At 54.8% G+C, this 16267-nt stretch overlaps 2 protein-coding genes across 7 annotated transcripts in view; one reads left to right on the plus strand and one right to left on the minus strand.

Moving 5' to 3' along the window:
* The first annotated feature begins 407 nt into the window (after nucleotides 1-407).
* On the plus strand, nucleotides 408-11820 carry CAPN12 (calpain 12). The gene is given in 21 exon segments (XM_043991653.1): nucleotides 408-638; nucleotides 1173-1242; nucleotides 1461-1579; nucleotides 2097-2230; nucleotides 2796-2988; nucleotides 3897-3971; nucleotides 4066-4151; nucleotides 4276-4350; nucleotides 4804-5011; nucleotides 5014-5313; nucleotides 5556-5567; nucleotides 5716-5924; nucleotides 6445-6487; nucleotides 6568-6627; nucleotides 6869-6935; nucleotides 9134-9204; nucleotides 9322-9387; nucleotides 9519-9597; nucleotides 10971-11087; nucleotides 11204-11262; nucleotides 11342-11820. Coding segments are annotated over 21 exon segments (2301 nt in total). The 3' UTR covers nucleotides 11369-11820.
* Nucleotides 11657-16267, minus strand: part of ACTN4 (actinin alpha 4) — an 84871-nt gene continuing 80260 nt past the window's right edge. For 2 of the 6 annotated variants that reach the window (XM_043991647.1, XM_043991646.1), the window contains exons 18-22: nucleotides 16113-16259; nucleotides 15204-15284; nucleotides 14821-14886; nucleotides 13871-14029; nucleotides 11657-13368 (exon numbers count right to left, since the gene is read on the minus strand). In XM_043991647.1, the coding sequence (XP_043847582.1) occupies nucleotides 13210-13368; nucleotides 13871-14029; nucleotides 14821-14886; nucleotides 15204-15284; nucleotides 16113-16259 (612 nt within the window). In that variant the 3' untranslated portion in view covers nucleotides 11657-13209. The remainder of the gene's footprint in view (nucleotides 13369-13870; nucleotides 14030-14820; nucleotides 14887-15203; nucleotides 15285-16112; nucleotides 16260-16267) is intronic. The other 4 variants (XM_043991650.1, XM_043991652.1, XM_043991649.1 and 1 more) reach the window with 2 other exon arrangements.

Consider the following 16267-nt stretch of genomic DNA (forward strand, 5'->3'; position numbering starts at 1 on the left):
TGAACTCAGGAAGATGAGTCTTCCTGACTCCAGGCCCAGTGCTCTATCCACTGCAGCACCCCCCTAGGCTCCTATCAGAGTTCTATGGTCTTCCCTGGTCTCCCACCATCAAGCCCATTAAGTTTCATGGGCAGGCCACAACTGAGGGCCCGGAAACCCACAGGGTGTATCCTACTTCCCCCCACCAACCATCAATTAATATTAACAAGGGGCGGAACCCTGACTGGAGCGTGTCCAGAAGTAGGGCAACTGACCACAGGTCCTTGAGCGCCTGCCATTCCTTAGTGATCTTCCCCATCTCCTCCCGGGGCCCCCAAGTGGTGCTTGGAGATCCCTGGGAGACAGGCCCCTCCCTTCTCCCAACCTCAAGCTTTAAAGGGCTTCTCCCAGGTGCCCAAGGATCCCCGATGGCCGTTCAGAGGGTGACCATCCACCTGGTAGAGGATGAAGATGGAGAACATTTCCAGGGTCCTGTCTGCTTCCGGGGCCAGTGCTACCAGTCCATCCAGGAGAGATGCCTGCAGGCAGGGACCCTCTTCCTGGACCCCTGCTTCCCTGCTGGGCCTGCTGCCCTGGGTTATGACCAGTTGGGGCCCAACTCTGAGAAGGCCAAGGGTGTGGAGTGGCTGAGACCTTATGTGAGTCTGGGGGCCCCTGTACTCAGCGAGAGTTGTACCTGAGTCCTGAAGGGTGAAAGGGGGATGTCTCGGGCTCTGAGGGGGAGGGGTGGGCACTGGCAGACTGGATCCCTTGGGTGGCTGGGGGCTGAGGGCCTGGGGGAGTCTGGAGAACTCGCTGCCCCTTGGGTGTGTGTGGGGGGAAAGTTCAAAGATGGGAGGCCTGGGTTCTTGATGGGGCAGACCCTGGGGATCTATAAGTCTAGGACCTTCAATGCACTGGGGGATCCAACCCCTGGATCCTGGTCATCCTGGAGCTTCTCCCCATCTCTGCCCCATCAGGTTTCCCCAGGGCCCCACGTTTCCTGTAGGCAGCGTTAGCAGGCCCTTTCATCCTGGGGAAGGAGGTGGCATCTGTCATTAATCCCAAGAGGAGGCTTCAGGCCTCAGGCTCTTGGCTAAGGGAGACCTCAGCAGCCAGCTGCAGAGGGGAAGGGTTTGGGGTGTGGGATGGCCAGTCCCTGCTCAGGGCCCACAGCCCTTCTCTGCCCCCAGGAGTTTTGCCAGAACCCCCAATTCATCTGTGAAGATATGGATCGGACGGATGTGTGTCAGGGGAGCCTGGGTGAGCTTTCCCACCCTTCCCCCCAAGCTCCTCCTCTACCCCCAAACCCCTCCTCCCTCCAATCCTTGCTCCCCCAAGCCCTTTCTCACCCCCTAAGCCCCTCACCATCAAGCCCCTCTTCCCTCCCCCAAAGCCTTCCGCCCCCCAACTCTCTCTGAGGACTTGCTGTTGTCTCCGCTCTCTTCCAGCCCCTGATTCCTCTTGTTCCCCCACCCCAGGTAACTGCTGGTTCCTGGCTGCGGCTGCTTCCCTTACCCTGTACCCCCGCCTGCTCTATCGGGTGGTGCCCCCCAGGCAGAGCTTCCAGTGGGGGTATGCAGGAATCTTCCACTTCCAGGTAAGGGGAGAGTGGGGCAAGGCAGAGCCAGCAGCAGCCAGTCCACAAGGAAACAGTTTACCTTGTAGCTAACTGGTTCGTGTATCTTTGTATTTATTCCTTTTCTATCTTATGGGACATAGTGATCTAAGTCCTTGTTATCAAACCCATTAGCATGGGAGCTCTTTGAAGGTAAACAATGTTTCATCCTTTGTGTTTGAATCCCCAGAGCCTAGTGCCTGGCGCACAGTAGGTGCTTAATGAAATGAAACAGAACCTGTCTTCAAAGCACTTACCTTCTGACCCTGGTTCTGTAGGGGCTTGGGCGAGTCCCTTCCGCAGGCCTCAGTTTCCCCATTTGTAAAATAGACTTAGTAGCCCCTCTGAAGGGCCCTCTCCTGGCTAAGATGTTGTCAAGTTCCCATAGACCTGAAGATGAGTTTGGGGCTGGGGCAGGACAGTACAACAGGCTGGGATGGCTGGGGAAGGGTCTGGGGTGCGGTTCTTGGCTGCCCCCACCCCGCCCCTCTCTCTATAGCTATGGCAATTCGGTCGCTGGGTGGACGTGGTGGTGGATGACCGGCTACCTGTGCGGGATGGGAAGCTGATTTTTGTTCGATCAGCCCAGAGAGCTGAGTTCTGGGCCCCGCTGCTAGAGAAAGCTTATGCCAAGTAAGGATCACTGCAGCCCCCCCACCCCAGCCCCCAGAAGCTCCTTGCTGAACCTCAGGTCCCTGGCCGAGTTTCTGACATGCCCAGGGATGATCTCAAGTGAGATAATACATGGGAAGAGCTTTGTCACCTGGCTACATAAATGCGGTGACTCAGAGACTTCAAAAACCCCAGCGGCCCAAGCCCGAGATTATCTCTGAGCTCAGAGGCCCCAAGAGACCCTCTGGGGACCCTTCCTGATCCTCAGATCAGGAACCTTCAGGATCTATTCCCCGGCCTTTGGGAGCCCAGAGCCCCTTCCTGAGGCCCCCTGGGAACAATCTCAGCCTCAGAGGCTACAGAGACACCCCCACCCTCCAAAGAGCTTTTCTGATGCTCAGGAAACCCCTGCCGTGAAAATTCCCAGATTCTTTGAAACCTTTGAGGACCCCCAGGACCATGCCACCCCCCCCAAGCAGCAAAGTTCCCCACTCCCACCCAGCCCTAGATTCACCTAACATCCTCTCTCTAAAACCCTCTCCCCATTTGGCCTCCTCCACACACCCCCCCATCCAGGGGAGGGGAGGGGGCTGCCTTGGTCTTCCCACAGGCTCCACGGCTCCTATGAGGTGATGCGAGGCGGCCACATGAATGAAGCCTTTGTGGACTTCACAGGCGGTGTGGGGGAAGTCCTGTACCTGCAGCCAGACACACCTGGCCTCTTCTCTGCTCTCCGCCACGCCCTGGCCAAGGAATCCCTTGTGGGGGCCACTGCCCTGGTGAGCTTGCTAGCCCTTGGGAAAGGGAAGACCCAAGTCTGAGGATGCACACTGCACACACACATACACATAGGCACATGCGAGCACTCATACACGTACACAATGTACAAGTGTGTGCATACATACCCTACACATGCTCACACATACACAGGTGCACACACATACCACACACACACCAGTACTGTACACATGCATGCACAATGCAACGTGCAACACATACGGCACACACGTGCACAAGATGCATAACTGTGCAATGCACACAAGCCACACACATGTGCACATACCCCGAAACACACACTGCATGCATGCATACAAGCACATAGGTGTGTACACACATGTACATGTTCACACACATAGCTCCTCCTCTTGGTCCTGTGCTGCCCTCTGTACCCATCTCTCCTGCTCTGTGGGTGGGGTGTCCCTGCACATGCTTCCCTCTCTCCCAGGTTTGGCCCCCGAATCTGACATTCTTTTCCCTGGGTGCTGTCCTTATTTTTCACGTTCCCATGTGTCTACTTGATGGCATTTCTCCCCATGGGTCCCTTTGTGTGTTTGCCCCCATCGATGCCCTTGGGCACGCCCTCATCTGAGCATCCCACACACCTCCCTTCGTCATCAATCTCGATGGTGGCCCATGTGCGACCCTTTCCCTTGTTCAGGGATAAGGGGAGGAGGGATCCAGACCGCGGAACCTCACCGTCTCTTCTTTGTTTACTGTCCCACACCCTTATTCATGTTCCTGTGTCTATGTCCACGAAGACACCCTCCTCCCCTCCTCCCCGCTCCATGGGTGACCCTGCTTGTGTGGCTCAGGGGTGGCAGGGGATCTTTCCCCTTCTCCCCCTCCTTCTCGTTTCCTGGTTTGGGCCAATGCTCATGAATGTCCTCCCATGTCCCCATGTGACCAGAGTGACCGGGGTGAGTACAAGACAGAGGATGGGCTAGTGAAAGGTCACGCGTACTCCGTCACTGGGACCCACAGGGTGAGTACTGGCACTGCGGGGGTTGGGACAAGGCCACTTGAGCCTGGCCCTCGACCAGGGTCCCAAAGTCACCTTTCCTTCTCTGTTTCCTCAGATATCCCTGGGATTCACCAAAATTCGGCTCCTCCGACTTCGCAACCCATGGGGCCAAGTGGAATGGAGCGGGGCCTGGAGTGACAGGTGAGGGACCTGCTAGGGACGCCACTGACCCGTGAAGCTGAGAGGCAGACTCTGGGGAGGACTGGGGTCCCTGGGCTGGGAAGCATCTCCGTACTTGTCATCATCTCCCCTGTGCCCCCCATAGCTGTCCCCGGTGGGCTACACTTCCTGAAGAATGGCGTGATACTCTGCTGGTGAAGAAGGAAGATGGAGAATTCTGGTGAGAGATGAGATAGTCCTCCCACCCCCACCCCAACATCCAGGAAACTCCTGACCCTGGGGGTGATGAAGGCAAAAGAGGAGGACGTGATAAAAAGTCAGTGGCAGTGTTGGGTGGATAGGCTGGGGCTCTGAGGATGGCTTAGGAAGCTAGTGATGGGGCAGTGTAGGACAGAAGGCAGCAGGGTGACAATGAGGGGGAAGGAGGAGAGATAGTGAGGATGGAAGAGGGGGAGAGGAGGAATAGGGGGCAGAAGGAACAGCCTGTGGGGGGTAGGGATAAACAGAGAGGGGATGATGGGGGCAGTGGAAAGAGGAGACAGTGGGAGAAGAGAGAAGAACGGGGACCAGAGACCAGACGAAGCAGGAGGTCAGAGTGGACCAGGGAGGAGTGGCCAAGGGGAGAATCTTGGAAGATGAGAGGCTAAGAGGCTGTGGGCTCTCTCCCTCCCAGGATGGAGCTAGATGACTTTCTACAGCACTTTAACACAGTCCAGATCTGCAGCTTGAGCCCTGAGGTGCTGGGTCCTCAGCCCAAGGGGGGCGGCTGGCATGTCCACACCTTCCAGGGCCGTTGGGTGCGAGGCTTCAATGCTGGCGGGGGCCAGCCAGGCAGCGGTGAGGTCCTGAGTGTAGGGGGGGATGACTCAGAGGGCAAGGGAGGGGGAGGGGGAGGTCTGGGGTGGGAAAGTTCAAAGACCCCACCTCTCCCTTTCACCCCCCCCAAACAGAGACCTTTTGGACAAACCCCCAGTTCCAGCTGACACTTCAAGACCCTGACGAGGAAGAAGCCGAGGACGACGAGGGGGGTCCATGGGGTGGCTGGGGGGCTGGGGGCGCCCGGCCTGGAAGGGGTGGCCGGCATCCCAAGTGCACCGTGCTACTCTCCCTGATCCAGAGGAATCGGAGGCGGCTTCGAGCGCGTGGCGTCACCTACCTCACTGTTGGCTTTCATGTTTTCAGGGTGCGGGCAAGGAGGTGGGGGGGGGAGGGGAACAGAAGACTGGGGAGGAGTCACAGGGTCCTGGTATGCCTTAAGCGGACAGAGGGGGACTTGGGGAGACATACAGAAAGAACTGGGAGGATAGAGAAGAAAGAAAAGAGACTAGGTGAGACAGTATGGACTCTGTGACTGAGGAGAGGGGAGAGGGCAAAGGGCAGAGCCTGAGGTCAGCCCTGACCCTATACCTGTTTTCTATCCTACAGATTCCTGAAGAGGTAACAGACACTGAGAATAAGCCTCCTGCCAACAGGCTCCTCAGCCCTCAGATCCTCTCTGGGGGGGTTGGAGGCTGGAGCCCTTGGGGTGGGGTTGTCTGGGGTGGCTTTGGGGGAGCCTCATCCGCCCTTCCCTGCCCTCCCCCAGCTCTTGGGCCTGCAGGACTCGCCCCGGCGCCGGGAGCTCCTGGCTGGACTTCTCCGGGCTGACCGCTCCCCATTCAGCATCCGCCGAGACGTGAGTCGCCGCTGCCGCCTGGCACCAGGACATTATTTGGTCGTGCCAAGCACCGCCCATGCCGGAGAGGAGTCCGACTTCACATTCCGCATCTACACAGAGCGTCAGCATTCAGCCACGTGAGACTCGCCATCACCCCCAGCCCTGGTCGGGACTTCCTCGACGACCCCCATGAGCTGGAGGCAGGGCAAAGAGCCCCGAGTTCAAATCGTCTGTGACCTTGGGTGTGTCTTATGACCTCTCTGGGCCTTACCAATGGGCTTGGCCCAGAAATCCTCTATAGTCCCATAAAACCATTTCATTTCAGTTCCAATATTCAGTCCCTCCAATTGGCCGGCATCATGGTGAAGGCCAGAATCTCTGGACCCCAGACCTAGAGCTGGGGGTCCTCAAAGGCCACCCCCTGCCTCCACTTTATAGAGAAGGAAAATAAGCAGCTCCCTGCCCCACCCTCACCCCCCAAGGCTCTTCCCTGGGGTACGGTCTCTCTACTATCCCAGAGGTAAGGAGCCCAAGATCAGACTGCCCAGCTGACCCCTTCCTTCCCAAACTGGAGTCCCCACGGACTCTCTCCCCCAGCCAAGGGAAGCCGGGATTCTCCGGGGTCCCCTGAGTTCTCTCCCCTTCTTTCTCTTACAGGGAAATAGACAATGCTGTCAGTGCTGACCTTCAAGTGCTCATGGTGAGGCAAGGGCCAGGTGAGGGAATGGTCAGGATGACATGGGGTGGCCTGGGTCAGTGACAGAGCCTTCTCTCCCTCAGACACCCTCTGAACCCCTGGAGTTTGAAATGGAACAGCTGTTTCAGGAACTGGCAGGAGAGGTGAGGGGCCGGAAGGGAGAAGGCTAAGAAACTCTGGGAAAGCATTTCTTGATTGAAATGGAGTCTGAGGGAGAGATGGAGGGGAGAAAAAATGGAGATGACTTTTGATGGAGAGTGGGGAGCAGGTGAGGAAGACTGGGACAAGGAGGGCTAAGGAAGAAGTGTTACAGATGGTGGGGGCTGAGGGGGGAGGGGCAGGGAAGGATGAAACTCTCTTACTTTCTTTGCCTTCTTCCCCCAGGAAGAAGAGATTGGTGCCAACCAGCTGCAGACCTTACTCAGTATAGCTCTAGAATCTGAAGATTGGGGTGAGTCCTGGCTGAGGCCACAGGAGAGTCAGGGATTGGTGGTGAGCCAGAAAGAACCCCTAGGGGTGGGGTCAGAAGATCTGAGTGCAAACCCCTAATTGCTGCTTTCTTCCTGAGTGACCTTGGACAAGTCATAGCTGTAGAAATGCAAAGTATATGTCCCGTGCCCTGCTATAAAGGGTTCTTGGAAAGATCATTTGGAAAGTGCTACAAGGAGGCCATGAAAAAGGATGCAGAAGGGACTCCTCCCCTAACTCGGGAGCTCAGAAGGGAGAAGGCTGACTTAGAAGGGGCAGCTAGGTGGTGCAGCAGATAGAGCACCAGCCCTGGATTCCAGAGGACCTGAGTTCAAATCCAACCTCAGACACTTAACACGTACTAGCTGTGTGACCCTGGGCAAGTCACAACCCCAATTGCCTCGCCAAAAACAAAAAAAAAAGAGAGACTTTGCCAAACCTAAGGAGCACCGCCCCCTCCTGGTGATTCTTTGGGGGGGAAAAGATACTTGGCCAAGAAAACTGAAGACCCGGGGAACACAGTGTATGGTTTAAAAACCAAACAAACAAAAACAAATTGAAGATGAGAGCTGCAGGAGAGACTATGGCTTAAAATATAAGGATGATGGATACTTGGCCAGGGATGGAGAGCACCCACCGGTAGCCTAGATTTGCCTGGGAGGAAGAAGACCGCCCACCTCTAACTGCCTCGTCAGTAACTAGTAGTGGGTGGGAGTGGGAGGGGAAAGGGAAGGCAATAGGTATCCATAAAGCACCCAGCATGTGTCGGGCAGGCCCTGTACTAAGCACTTTGCTGCAGGTATTATCTCTGCGAGTTGGCCTGGTGTTCTATCCACTGTGCCACCTAGCTGGCCCATAATGCACAAGTCAATGGCCAGTCTAATTAAAATAAACCCAGAAAATATGGGTAACAGCCAGGGTGGAGAGATGTAGGCTAGATGACACGCTAGTCAGGCTATCAGGAGGCCCTAGTGGTGTGTTGTGGCTAACTACCCCTGGCCTTGGGCTTTAGCGGTAAATTTGATAAACAGGTCAACACTGCCTTTGTTCTTGTCACCTTTGACACAAATCTGGGAGGGATGCTGGATGTTGCATGCCAAAAAACCCAGCTCAGTGGGCAAGAATGGCAGGCTGCTTTGAACAAGATGAAACTCAGTAGGGATACTGGGGAGGCCTGACTTGACGGTGTCTCCATAAAAGATGTGGTTTTACTGGTCTGAAAACTCAATCCTGTGGTCAGGCATGGCAACCCCATTGGCAAATATGGCAATCAGGCTGCTGATACAAACCTAGTGTTTAGAACAGGGTGGGGTGACAGCCAGCACGCTCTACTCTGCAGTAACCAGACCATCCAGCCAGTATATAATGCCAGACTGAGAATTAAGAAGACTTGGGTTCAAATCCTGCCTTAGACACATCCTAGCTGTGTGACCTTGGGCAAGTCACTTCACTGATCTGCCTGTTTCCTCATCTGTAAAACAGATTATAACAGCACCTACCTCTCCGGCTTATTTTGAAGATCAAATGAGATTTGTATAGTGCAGAGCACAGTGCTTGGCACACAGGACAGTGAGGGCCCTGAACAGATGTCATCAGAGCACTGGAGAGGATGGTCACTCAGCCATCAGCCTTGAGGAGGGCCCGAGAGCAATGTTAGAGGGAAAGGGGCTATGCTTGACCAAGAGAAGGAGGGCATAGAGTGGCACAGCCCAGTCTGGCATGAGGGGCACTTTCCTAAGCAGGCTACCCCAAGCAAAATGCAATGAGCTGTCCTGGGAGGACCCTGTATAATCCCCCTCGAGGGACATTGGGGGGGGGGTGTCAGGGCAGATTCCCACTCAGGCACAGGGTGCACCAGATGAAGCCTATGGACCCTCCCAGTTCTGATCCAGGGAAATCAGCTCCCTCTTCCAGGCCCCAGGGGACTGGATCCATCGGTCTCAAAGGTCCTTCCTGCTCTAAATCCCGAGTCCCCCAAACCAACCTTGGGAGGCACCAGAGAAAGTGTCTTGGGCAGCCTGTGGCCTCCCCCGTCTTGAGTCAGGCTCTCTCTTCAGTTTAGCCAGTCATTCCCAAGTCTCAAACGGTACTGCAGTTTTCTGGGGTTCTACCAAGTGTCCCCTTGTCCTTGCAAGACTTCCTTCAAACCAGAAAATGAATACCTAGTGGGTCCTCTTTCAGCTGGCCCCTGGACTCACTCGACTGGAGAGCTCGGGCTCCGGACCTGTGAACATCTGATCCGATGTTTTGGAGTATCCTTATGAAACTGTTTGGGAGGGGGGAGGGAGGGGTGCTGCCAAGCAGCAGAGGGCCTTGGGGGAAGGATAATTAGTTCCTCCCTCTCCACAATTCCCTGAACTATCCTGCAGCAAGGAGGGCATTGTCTGACACTGTCTGAATTTCGGCAGCTGTGGTATCGACTTCGGAAGTGGCAGGTAAGAGCAGGACTGAGGGAGCAGCAGCAGGTGGTGAGGGAACATCTCAACCCCTGGCAGTGGGGGAGGGGGTGCTCTGGATCCTGGGGCAGAAGAGCCGTGAGGCCTGATGGATAACTTCTCCCGTCAAGGCTGCATTCGACAAGTTTGATGCCGACAAGTCTGGGACCATGAATTCCCATGAGCTGAGGCTGGCACTCAATTCAGCAGGTACATATGGGCATCCCTAACCTCAACAGAGATGTCCTGGGGCAGAGGACTCCAAGAATCATTGGGTGAAGCCCAGGACAACAGCGAGAGTCAAGATGGAACCAACTCCTCCCCTCCTCCTAAGCCCCTGGCTAGTCTTTCAGAGAGGTCCGGTGGTCCGGCTGAGTGAATGAGCACAGATGGGACCGTTTTTGGAAAAGCCCAGGCCCAGCATCCCTCATTATGACCCATGTCCATAAGGATTCCCAAAGGAACAAGAGAAACTAGCCTTTTTCTTATCTGGTAAACTTGTGGGACCTAGGACCAAGTATAGCTGAGCAATCCTGCCTGGAGCAGGTGACATTGTGCTTCTAGGGCATCTCGCACCTGACCAATTGCAGGCCCTATTCCATCATTGTTGATGATGATCATCTAACACTTGTACTATCAGCAACTCCTTTAGGTAGAGGAAGAAAATAAGGCAAAACCAGGTTATGACTTTGTCAAACTGGCCGAGCGGGGACTAGAGCAGGGGCCCCCAGACCCACTGAACACCGCTCAGAATAAAATCTGTACAGTGTTTGAGGGTCACCAAGAGCCTTCCTTTCAAGGCTCAGTGGTCAAGGTAGGAAACACACCCAGAGCTCCAGACTTCATAGCCATTGCTTTTTCTATTCCCCTGGCTGTGAACCGAGTATTTGCACTTCCAGACCGCCTTTTCTGGTTTCCATCCATATTTTACAAATAGTGTTATCACTCATCCCCAGAGCATCCGATAGCCCACTGGGCGGGGAGGCTAGTGCTGCTAACAAGTGTGCTCTAAACCACACGTAGGATGGGGGCTTTTGCTGCCTAGGGCTTCCTGAAAGCATCGATTGCAAGTTGGAGGGGGCCCTCAGAAGGCCTTAGGATTCGATCCCCTCCCTTGCAGATAAGGAGGCTGGAGTGTGAAGGGGCCAGCTAAGGGCTCTCTAACCCTCCTCTGATGTCCCACGCCCAGTGTATCTCAGCTGTGTGTGAGCATGAGACCACCAAGCATCTGGGACTGCTATGACTGTGGGTGAATGTGCTGTATGTAAACCAGAGGAGCCCCATGTTCAGCTAGGGCAGAACCCATGTTTCCAGACCGAGCAGGCTCTCAACACCTCTCAGTCAGCCTCCCCTGCCCCACCCGGGTGTAATCACAGAATCTGGGCCAGGGACTTCTGGTTAGGGAAAGACTATAGGGCATGAGGGCAAGAACTGTCCCTCTAGTTGCAGGCATCCCCCAGGCTCCTTAAACCACTCCTGGGTCCTCAGTTCCTTCAGCTCATTGGCTTTGGGGACCAAACAGGAAACTGGCTAACTGACAAGGAACTAAAGATAAGGCGGCCTTGCTCTCCCTACCCCCACAGGCTTCCAGCTCAACAACCAGCTGACCCAGCTGCTCACCAGTCGATACCGTGACAGTCGCCTGCGGGTTGACTTGGATCGCTTCATGTCCTGTGTGGCCCAGCTCACCTGCCTCTTCCGTAAGTGACACCCCCACCCCCACTCCCATCCCCTGGGAAGCTGGGATATACCCCACAGTAGGGGGTGGCTGGGCATGGTCACAGACACCCCCACCTCATCTCTCCTCCCCCGACAGGTCATTGCAGCCAGCATCTGAGTGATGAGGGAGAACTCATCTACATGACTAAGAGAGAGGTGAGGGGAGGACTTGAGGGTGAGGAGGACCCGGGGGAAGCGGGGCATCGGGCCTCAATCCTATCCATTTCTCTTACAGTGGATGGAGCTGGCCACTTTTTCCTAGAACCTTTTCTTCTTGGAATGGGACAAACCCCAGTAAGAGAGGGGCCACGGCCTACTGCGACAGTAGGAAACTGAAATGGAATGCGCTAATCCAGACTCCCTCTCTCTTATCAAAAGGACAAGCGGGCAGGGAGGGAGTGGGAGTGCAGGCTTTGGCCAATGTTAGCCAGGACAAGTGTCCAACCTTGGGGTTATCTCGACCTGTCCAGGATGTAGAGGTCTCAGTGAGCTAGCTCTAATTAATTTTCCTTCTTTGGCAAACCTCTAGGCATTTGTCCTGGAGGGTAAAACATTAAATAAACAGAAAAGAGGGACAGAAGTAGAGTACATTTTGGAAAATCGTTCTTAAAAATATTACACATTTTATTGTCTTAATTTTTCAAGAAAAAAAAATTAATGAGAATGAACGCCAAAAAAAAAAAAAAAGAAAGAAAGAAAGAACAAAACCACAAACAGAGAAGCAGCCAGCCCAGCCTTTTTTTTCCCCTAAGCCAGGCCCCCCCAGACCCTCCCATCAGGGGGAATCCCCAAAGACTAGTCCCTGACAAAAGACAACAAAGAAGAGGGAAAACAATAAAGGGGGTAAGGGAAGGGGGAGGGAAAGAGGAAGGCAAAGGGGAGTTATGATAATCAGCTGATATCTTAATTACAAGACCAAGAAAGACGGCAAATATATGTTGCTAGGTGAATATATATTTATATAATAAATCCGTAAGTTAATAAAGTAAATAGTAACTCTCTGAAAGTTTTTAATTATTTTAAAAGTTTTTGTGGGGATTTTTTTTTTTAATTTTTTAAAATTTTTTGGTCCTTAGAAAACTTGCTGAGGGACAGAGCCCAGCCCAAGGGAGAGTGGGATGTGTAGCAAGGGGCTGTTGGGGAAGCTGGGCCAGAGCACAACGGCCACCTCTCTCTCCACCAGGCTCAGGCCCATTTCCATGACACATTTCTCTGTGACTCTGCCTACTATACTGCCCCACCCCCCCACCGACCCCAGCCCCTCTCCAGCTGTGGCTCCCCGAGACTCCCCGACACCAATAAATGACCATGATCTAAGCTGCCCTGGTCCCTCTGGAAGCATCTTTATGGGGAAGAAAAGTAGGGGGAGGGGAGATAATGATGGAAAGAAACAAAAGTAGCAGAGAGGGAGAGGGGGCTCTGTGGGAGCCCTTCTCGGGAAGCAGCTGAGGAGGTACCCAGTCTGCGGCATCCCTTTGTCCCATCAGAGGAGCGGACCCAAGGGGGATCCTAGACAAGGCACGTGGTCTTTGGCCCTGAAGGGAACAAGCTGGAATAGGACCCTGTGGAGGAGGGGATGGGTTTATCTTCTGCAATGACAAGGGGAATAGTGTATACATCTGTGTGTGCTGGGGGTGGGCGTGTGCCAGGGTGACAGTGAGGCTGAGGAGACATGTTAGCATAGTGCTGTGCAGTTCGGGGAAGGAGGCCAGTCTTCTTCATTTCATGAGGCTATCACCTCGGCTTAGTTCAAAAAATATATATATTATATATATTTATAACAGACCAGAATGACTTACTCTACACTCCCCCTTCACCATTACCCCTGCCCCAGGCTGGGGAACTCCTGGCCAATCAGGTAGGAGAGAGGAGAGATCCTGTCCCTTCTCCCCCTCCCACAAAAAGGAAAGAAAGAGAGAGAGAATGAATGTGAGTGCACTTTGCATAGATACCTGGTCAGTTCAGAGAAAATTGGACTACAGCAAGCCAGCCCCTGGAGGAAGAGGGGGGCTTGGGGCTAGGCCCCCCCACCCAGAGCCGGAGGGCAGGGAGGGCGGTCTGGTCGCTGAGTCTCCTCAGTGAGGGGGGGGGGGGGGCAGATGCTCACAGGTCACTCTCGCCATACAGGGCTGTGGAGAAGGATTTGTAATCCAAGGCCCCAGGAGCAGCGTCTGGGCCCTGGTAGGGAGCCATGCGGGCAATGCAGTACTCGGCCTGGTCCGGGGGCAGCTCTCGCCGAAGCTCCTCAGCTGTGATGAAGTTCTGGCAGGAAGAGGAGACCTGAGCAGGGGCACCCGGCATGGCCCCCCCACCCCCTTCGGGATCTCGCTCCCGCCGCACAATTAGCCCGAGATGCACCAACAGAAATGCTTCATTCACCTCCCGATGTGGAGACCAAATCTGTGTCTGTGCTCTCCACAGCCTTCATTGCTGTCTATCCCATCCCCTTTCGGAGGCCTCCCTCCCCAAGACACGGTCTTTTCAGTGGGTCTTCAGACTGCAGACCCATCTGCTTCCTTAACCTCTAGGGGGCAGTGTGGCAAAGAGCCCTAGCTGGGGAAGCAGGAGGCCTGGGCCCTGGGCCTCAGTCCACCTGTGCCTGGGGAGCTGCCGCAGATGCCCTCTGAGCCCGCTTGCTCTCATCCCTGGCTCCCCCAAGCACAGCATCTGTGGGGCTGCCGTTAGGCCTCTCTGGAGGATCCGAGATGGGGAAGCCCTGCTAGAGGGAGCTCAGCGCTTGGCTTCTCAGCACCGGCCAGCTCACCTTGTCTCCAGCCAGGACCTTGAAGGAAGCAATGACTTGGTCAGCTGTGTCTGTATCGGTGGTCTCTCGGGACATGAAGTCAATGAAGGCTTGGAATGTCACGATGCCACTGTTGTTGGGGTCCACAACGCTCATGATGCGGTTGAATTCAGCATCCCCCTGGAGGGGAGGGGGAAGAGACAGGAGGGGTGACTGTGGTGGTCAGAGGGCTTTCTTCCCTAACGGAGGGCCCTACCACACAGAGAGCCAATGGGGCTCAGCTCCCATGCAGCCATCACCCTCTTCTTTTTAGGAGTCTAGGATCCCTGCTTAAACTTAAGAGTCTCCTAAGGTACTCCATGTCTCTTCAGTGGCCCCCAGCACAGGGTTAGACAAGTTTAGCATTTGCTGAGGAGCCGGCTACCCATTTTCCAGGCTAGGCCAGGAGGAACCACTGGATGTCAGTCTTTTGACAAGTAACCATCACCCCCAACCCAGGGAAGAAGGGAGAAAACCAACTCTCCCCCTCTATACTTTCCACGTTTGCTAGATCGGAGTCAAAAATAAATAATTCGAAATGGCTAGTCACTTCAACCTGGGCCACCAGCCAACTGCTCAGAGGTACCCAAGAGGGAACAGGGAGAAAAGGGGAAAGGGGAAAAGATAAAGTGGGAAGGGGGTACGCTGAAGAGAAGCAGAGGGAGAGAAAGACTCCCTCTGTCTTGGGTTTGGCAAAGCCAAGAGCACAGGGATGCTGGGCGAGGCAGCAGAGGAGACTTGGAGCATGCCAGCAAGGGGCAGCAGGGGTGGTGGGAAGAGAAGAGACAACCCTGGCAGCTGAAAGCAGCCTGGCCCTCCCACCTGCCTGTGTCCAAGGCAGAGACAAGAGAGGAACACTCGGTTCCTTTCCAAGGGAGCTGGCAAGTGTGAAGGAGGAGGAGGAGGAAAGGGTGAAAGAGCGCAGAGCGTACCAGGCTGTATCCCGTGGAGATAAGCAGAGCTCGGAAGTCATCAGTGTCCATGCTGCCAGTTTGCTTCTGCTCCAAGGGAAGGACAGCGGAAGAAAGGGGAGGCCCCAGAATGGGGGATGAAGGGAAGGTGACAGCACATGCAAGAGGTGAAGGATGAAAAGGAAAGAGAGGAGAGGGAGATGGGTGAACAGACAGACAGAGAAGACCGAGAAAAGTCACGGTAAGAGAAAAGTATGGGCAGAGCGGTGGTCGGTGAGGATGGACAGAACAGCGATGGTTTTGATGGTGAGTGAGAAAGGAAGGCAGTGAAGCGGGAGAAAGGGAGAGAGAGAGAAGCAGTTAATCAGACTGTTGGGTGGGCAGTCCCACCAGGGCATTCATACCTGTCGATCATTTTCCACATCGTAGCCCAGGCTGATGAGACATGCTTTGAACTCCTCAGGCCCCAGCGCCCCGCCGTGATCCTGCCGAACCATCCAGGGGGGCACAGTCCAGACCCCACCGAGCAGGAGGGGAAGAGGGATGGGTATGGACACCGAGGCCGGAGACAGGGAGGAGCCACGAGGCCACATGCAGGATTGGGGAAGGGGAAGAGGGACACATGGGAGAGCAGACAGGAGGGAAATACATCATTAGAGGGTGACATAGACACAGTGACCTGGGGAAAGGGGAAGGGGTTTGGGGCAATGGAGTGAGAGGAATCTAGGAGGCATGAGCTTGTCCAGCCAGACAAGCTCTCAGGAGAAGAGAAGCTTCCAGCCAGGCCTCTGGTGTGATTTCCTTCCTCTCACTTGGGTGGCAGACTCCCCCGTGTTAGGTAACTGGGGCAGTAAGAGATGAGGAGCAGAGAGGAGGTCTCGGTGGGGGCGGACAGCCTCTGGACTATGGCCATCTATATACAGGGACTGACCTCCTTGCGGCCTTGGGGGCTGGCTGGGGAACTTTCACCCATCCTGTGACCTTTCTCATGATGCCTCATATAACACTGGGATGCTATGTTTGTGTGGCTGTCTTCTCTGGCCTACTAGACTTAGATCGTAAGCTCACTGAGGGCAGGGACCAAGCCTGTACAACTCTCTAGTCTTCTCCCCTGCCACTCCTCACCCAAAATTCCTGTAGAGATTTGGTCAGGAACTGCTAAACCAATGAATAAATGATGGTGGGGGTTAGGGAAGGAGGGGAAGATGACATCAGGGAGGACTCTGTATGAAGTAGGCAATGGCAGACAATCTGGTATGGGAAAGACATAGGTGTGAACTGGCACAGAGAAGAGCAGGTCTGAGTTCACTCACTTTGTCAAAGTGGTTGAACGATGCCCGGAACTCCTGCATCTGCTCCTGGCTGATCCCTTTGGCGTCCCGGGTCAGGATCTGGTTCTCCACCTCATTGATGGTTCTGGCAATGGTGGTGAGGAGCTGTTCCCAGCCCACACGAATGTGCTACAAAG

The sequence above is a fragment of the Dromiciops gliroides genome, chromosome 3 (genome assembly GCF_019393635.1).
Source record: "Dromiciops gliroides isolate mDroGli1 chromosome 3, mDroGli1.pri, whole genome shotgun sequence".
Classification (NCBI taxonomy): domain Eukaryota; kingdom Metazoa; phylum Chordata; class Mammalia; order Microbiotheria; family Microbiotheriidae; genus Dromiciops; species Dromiciops gliroides.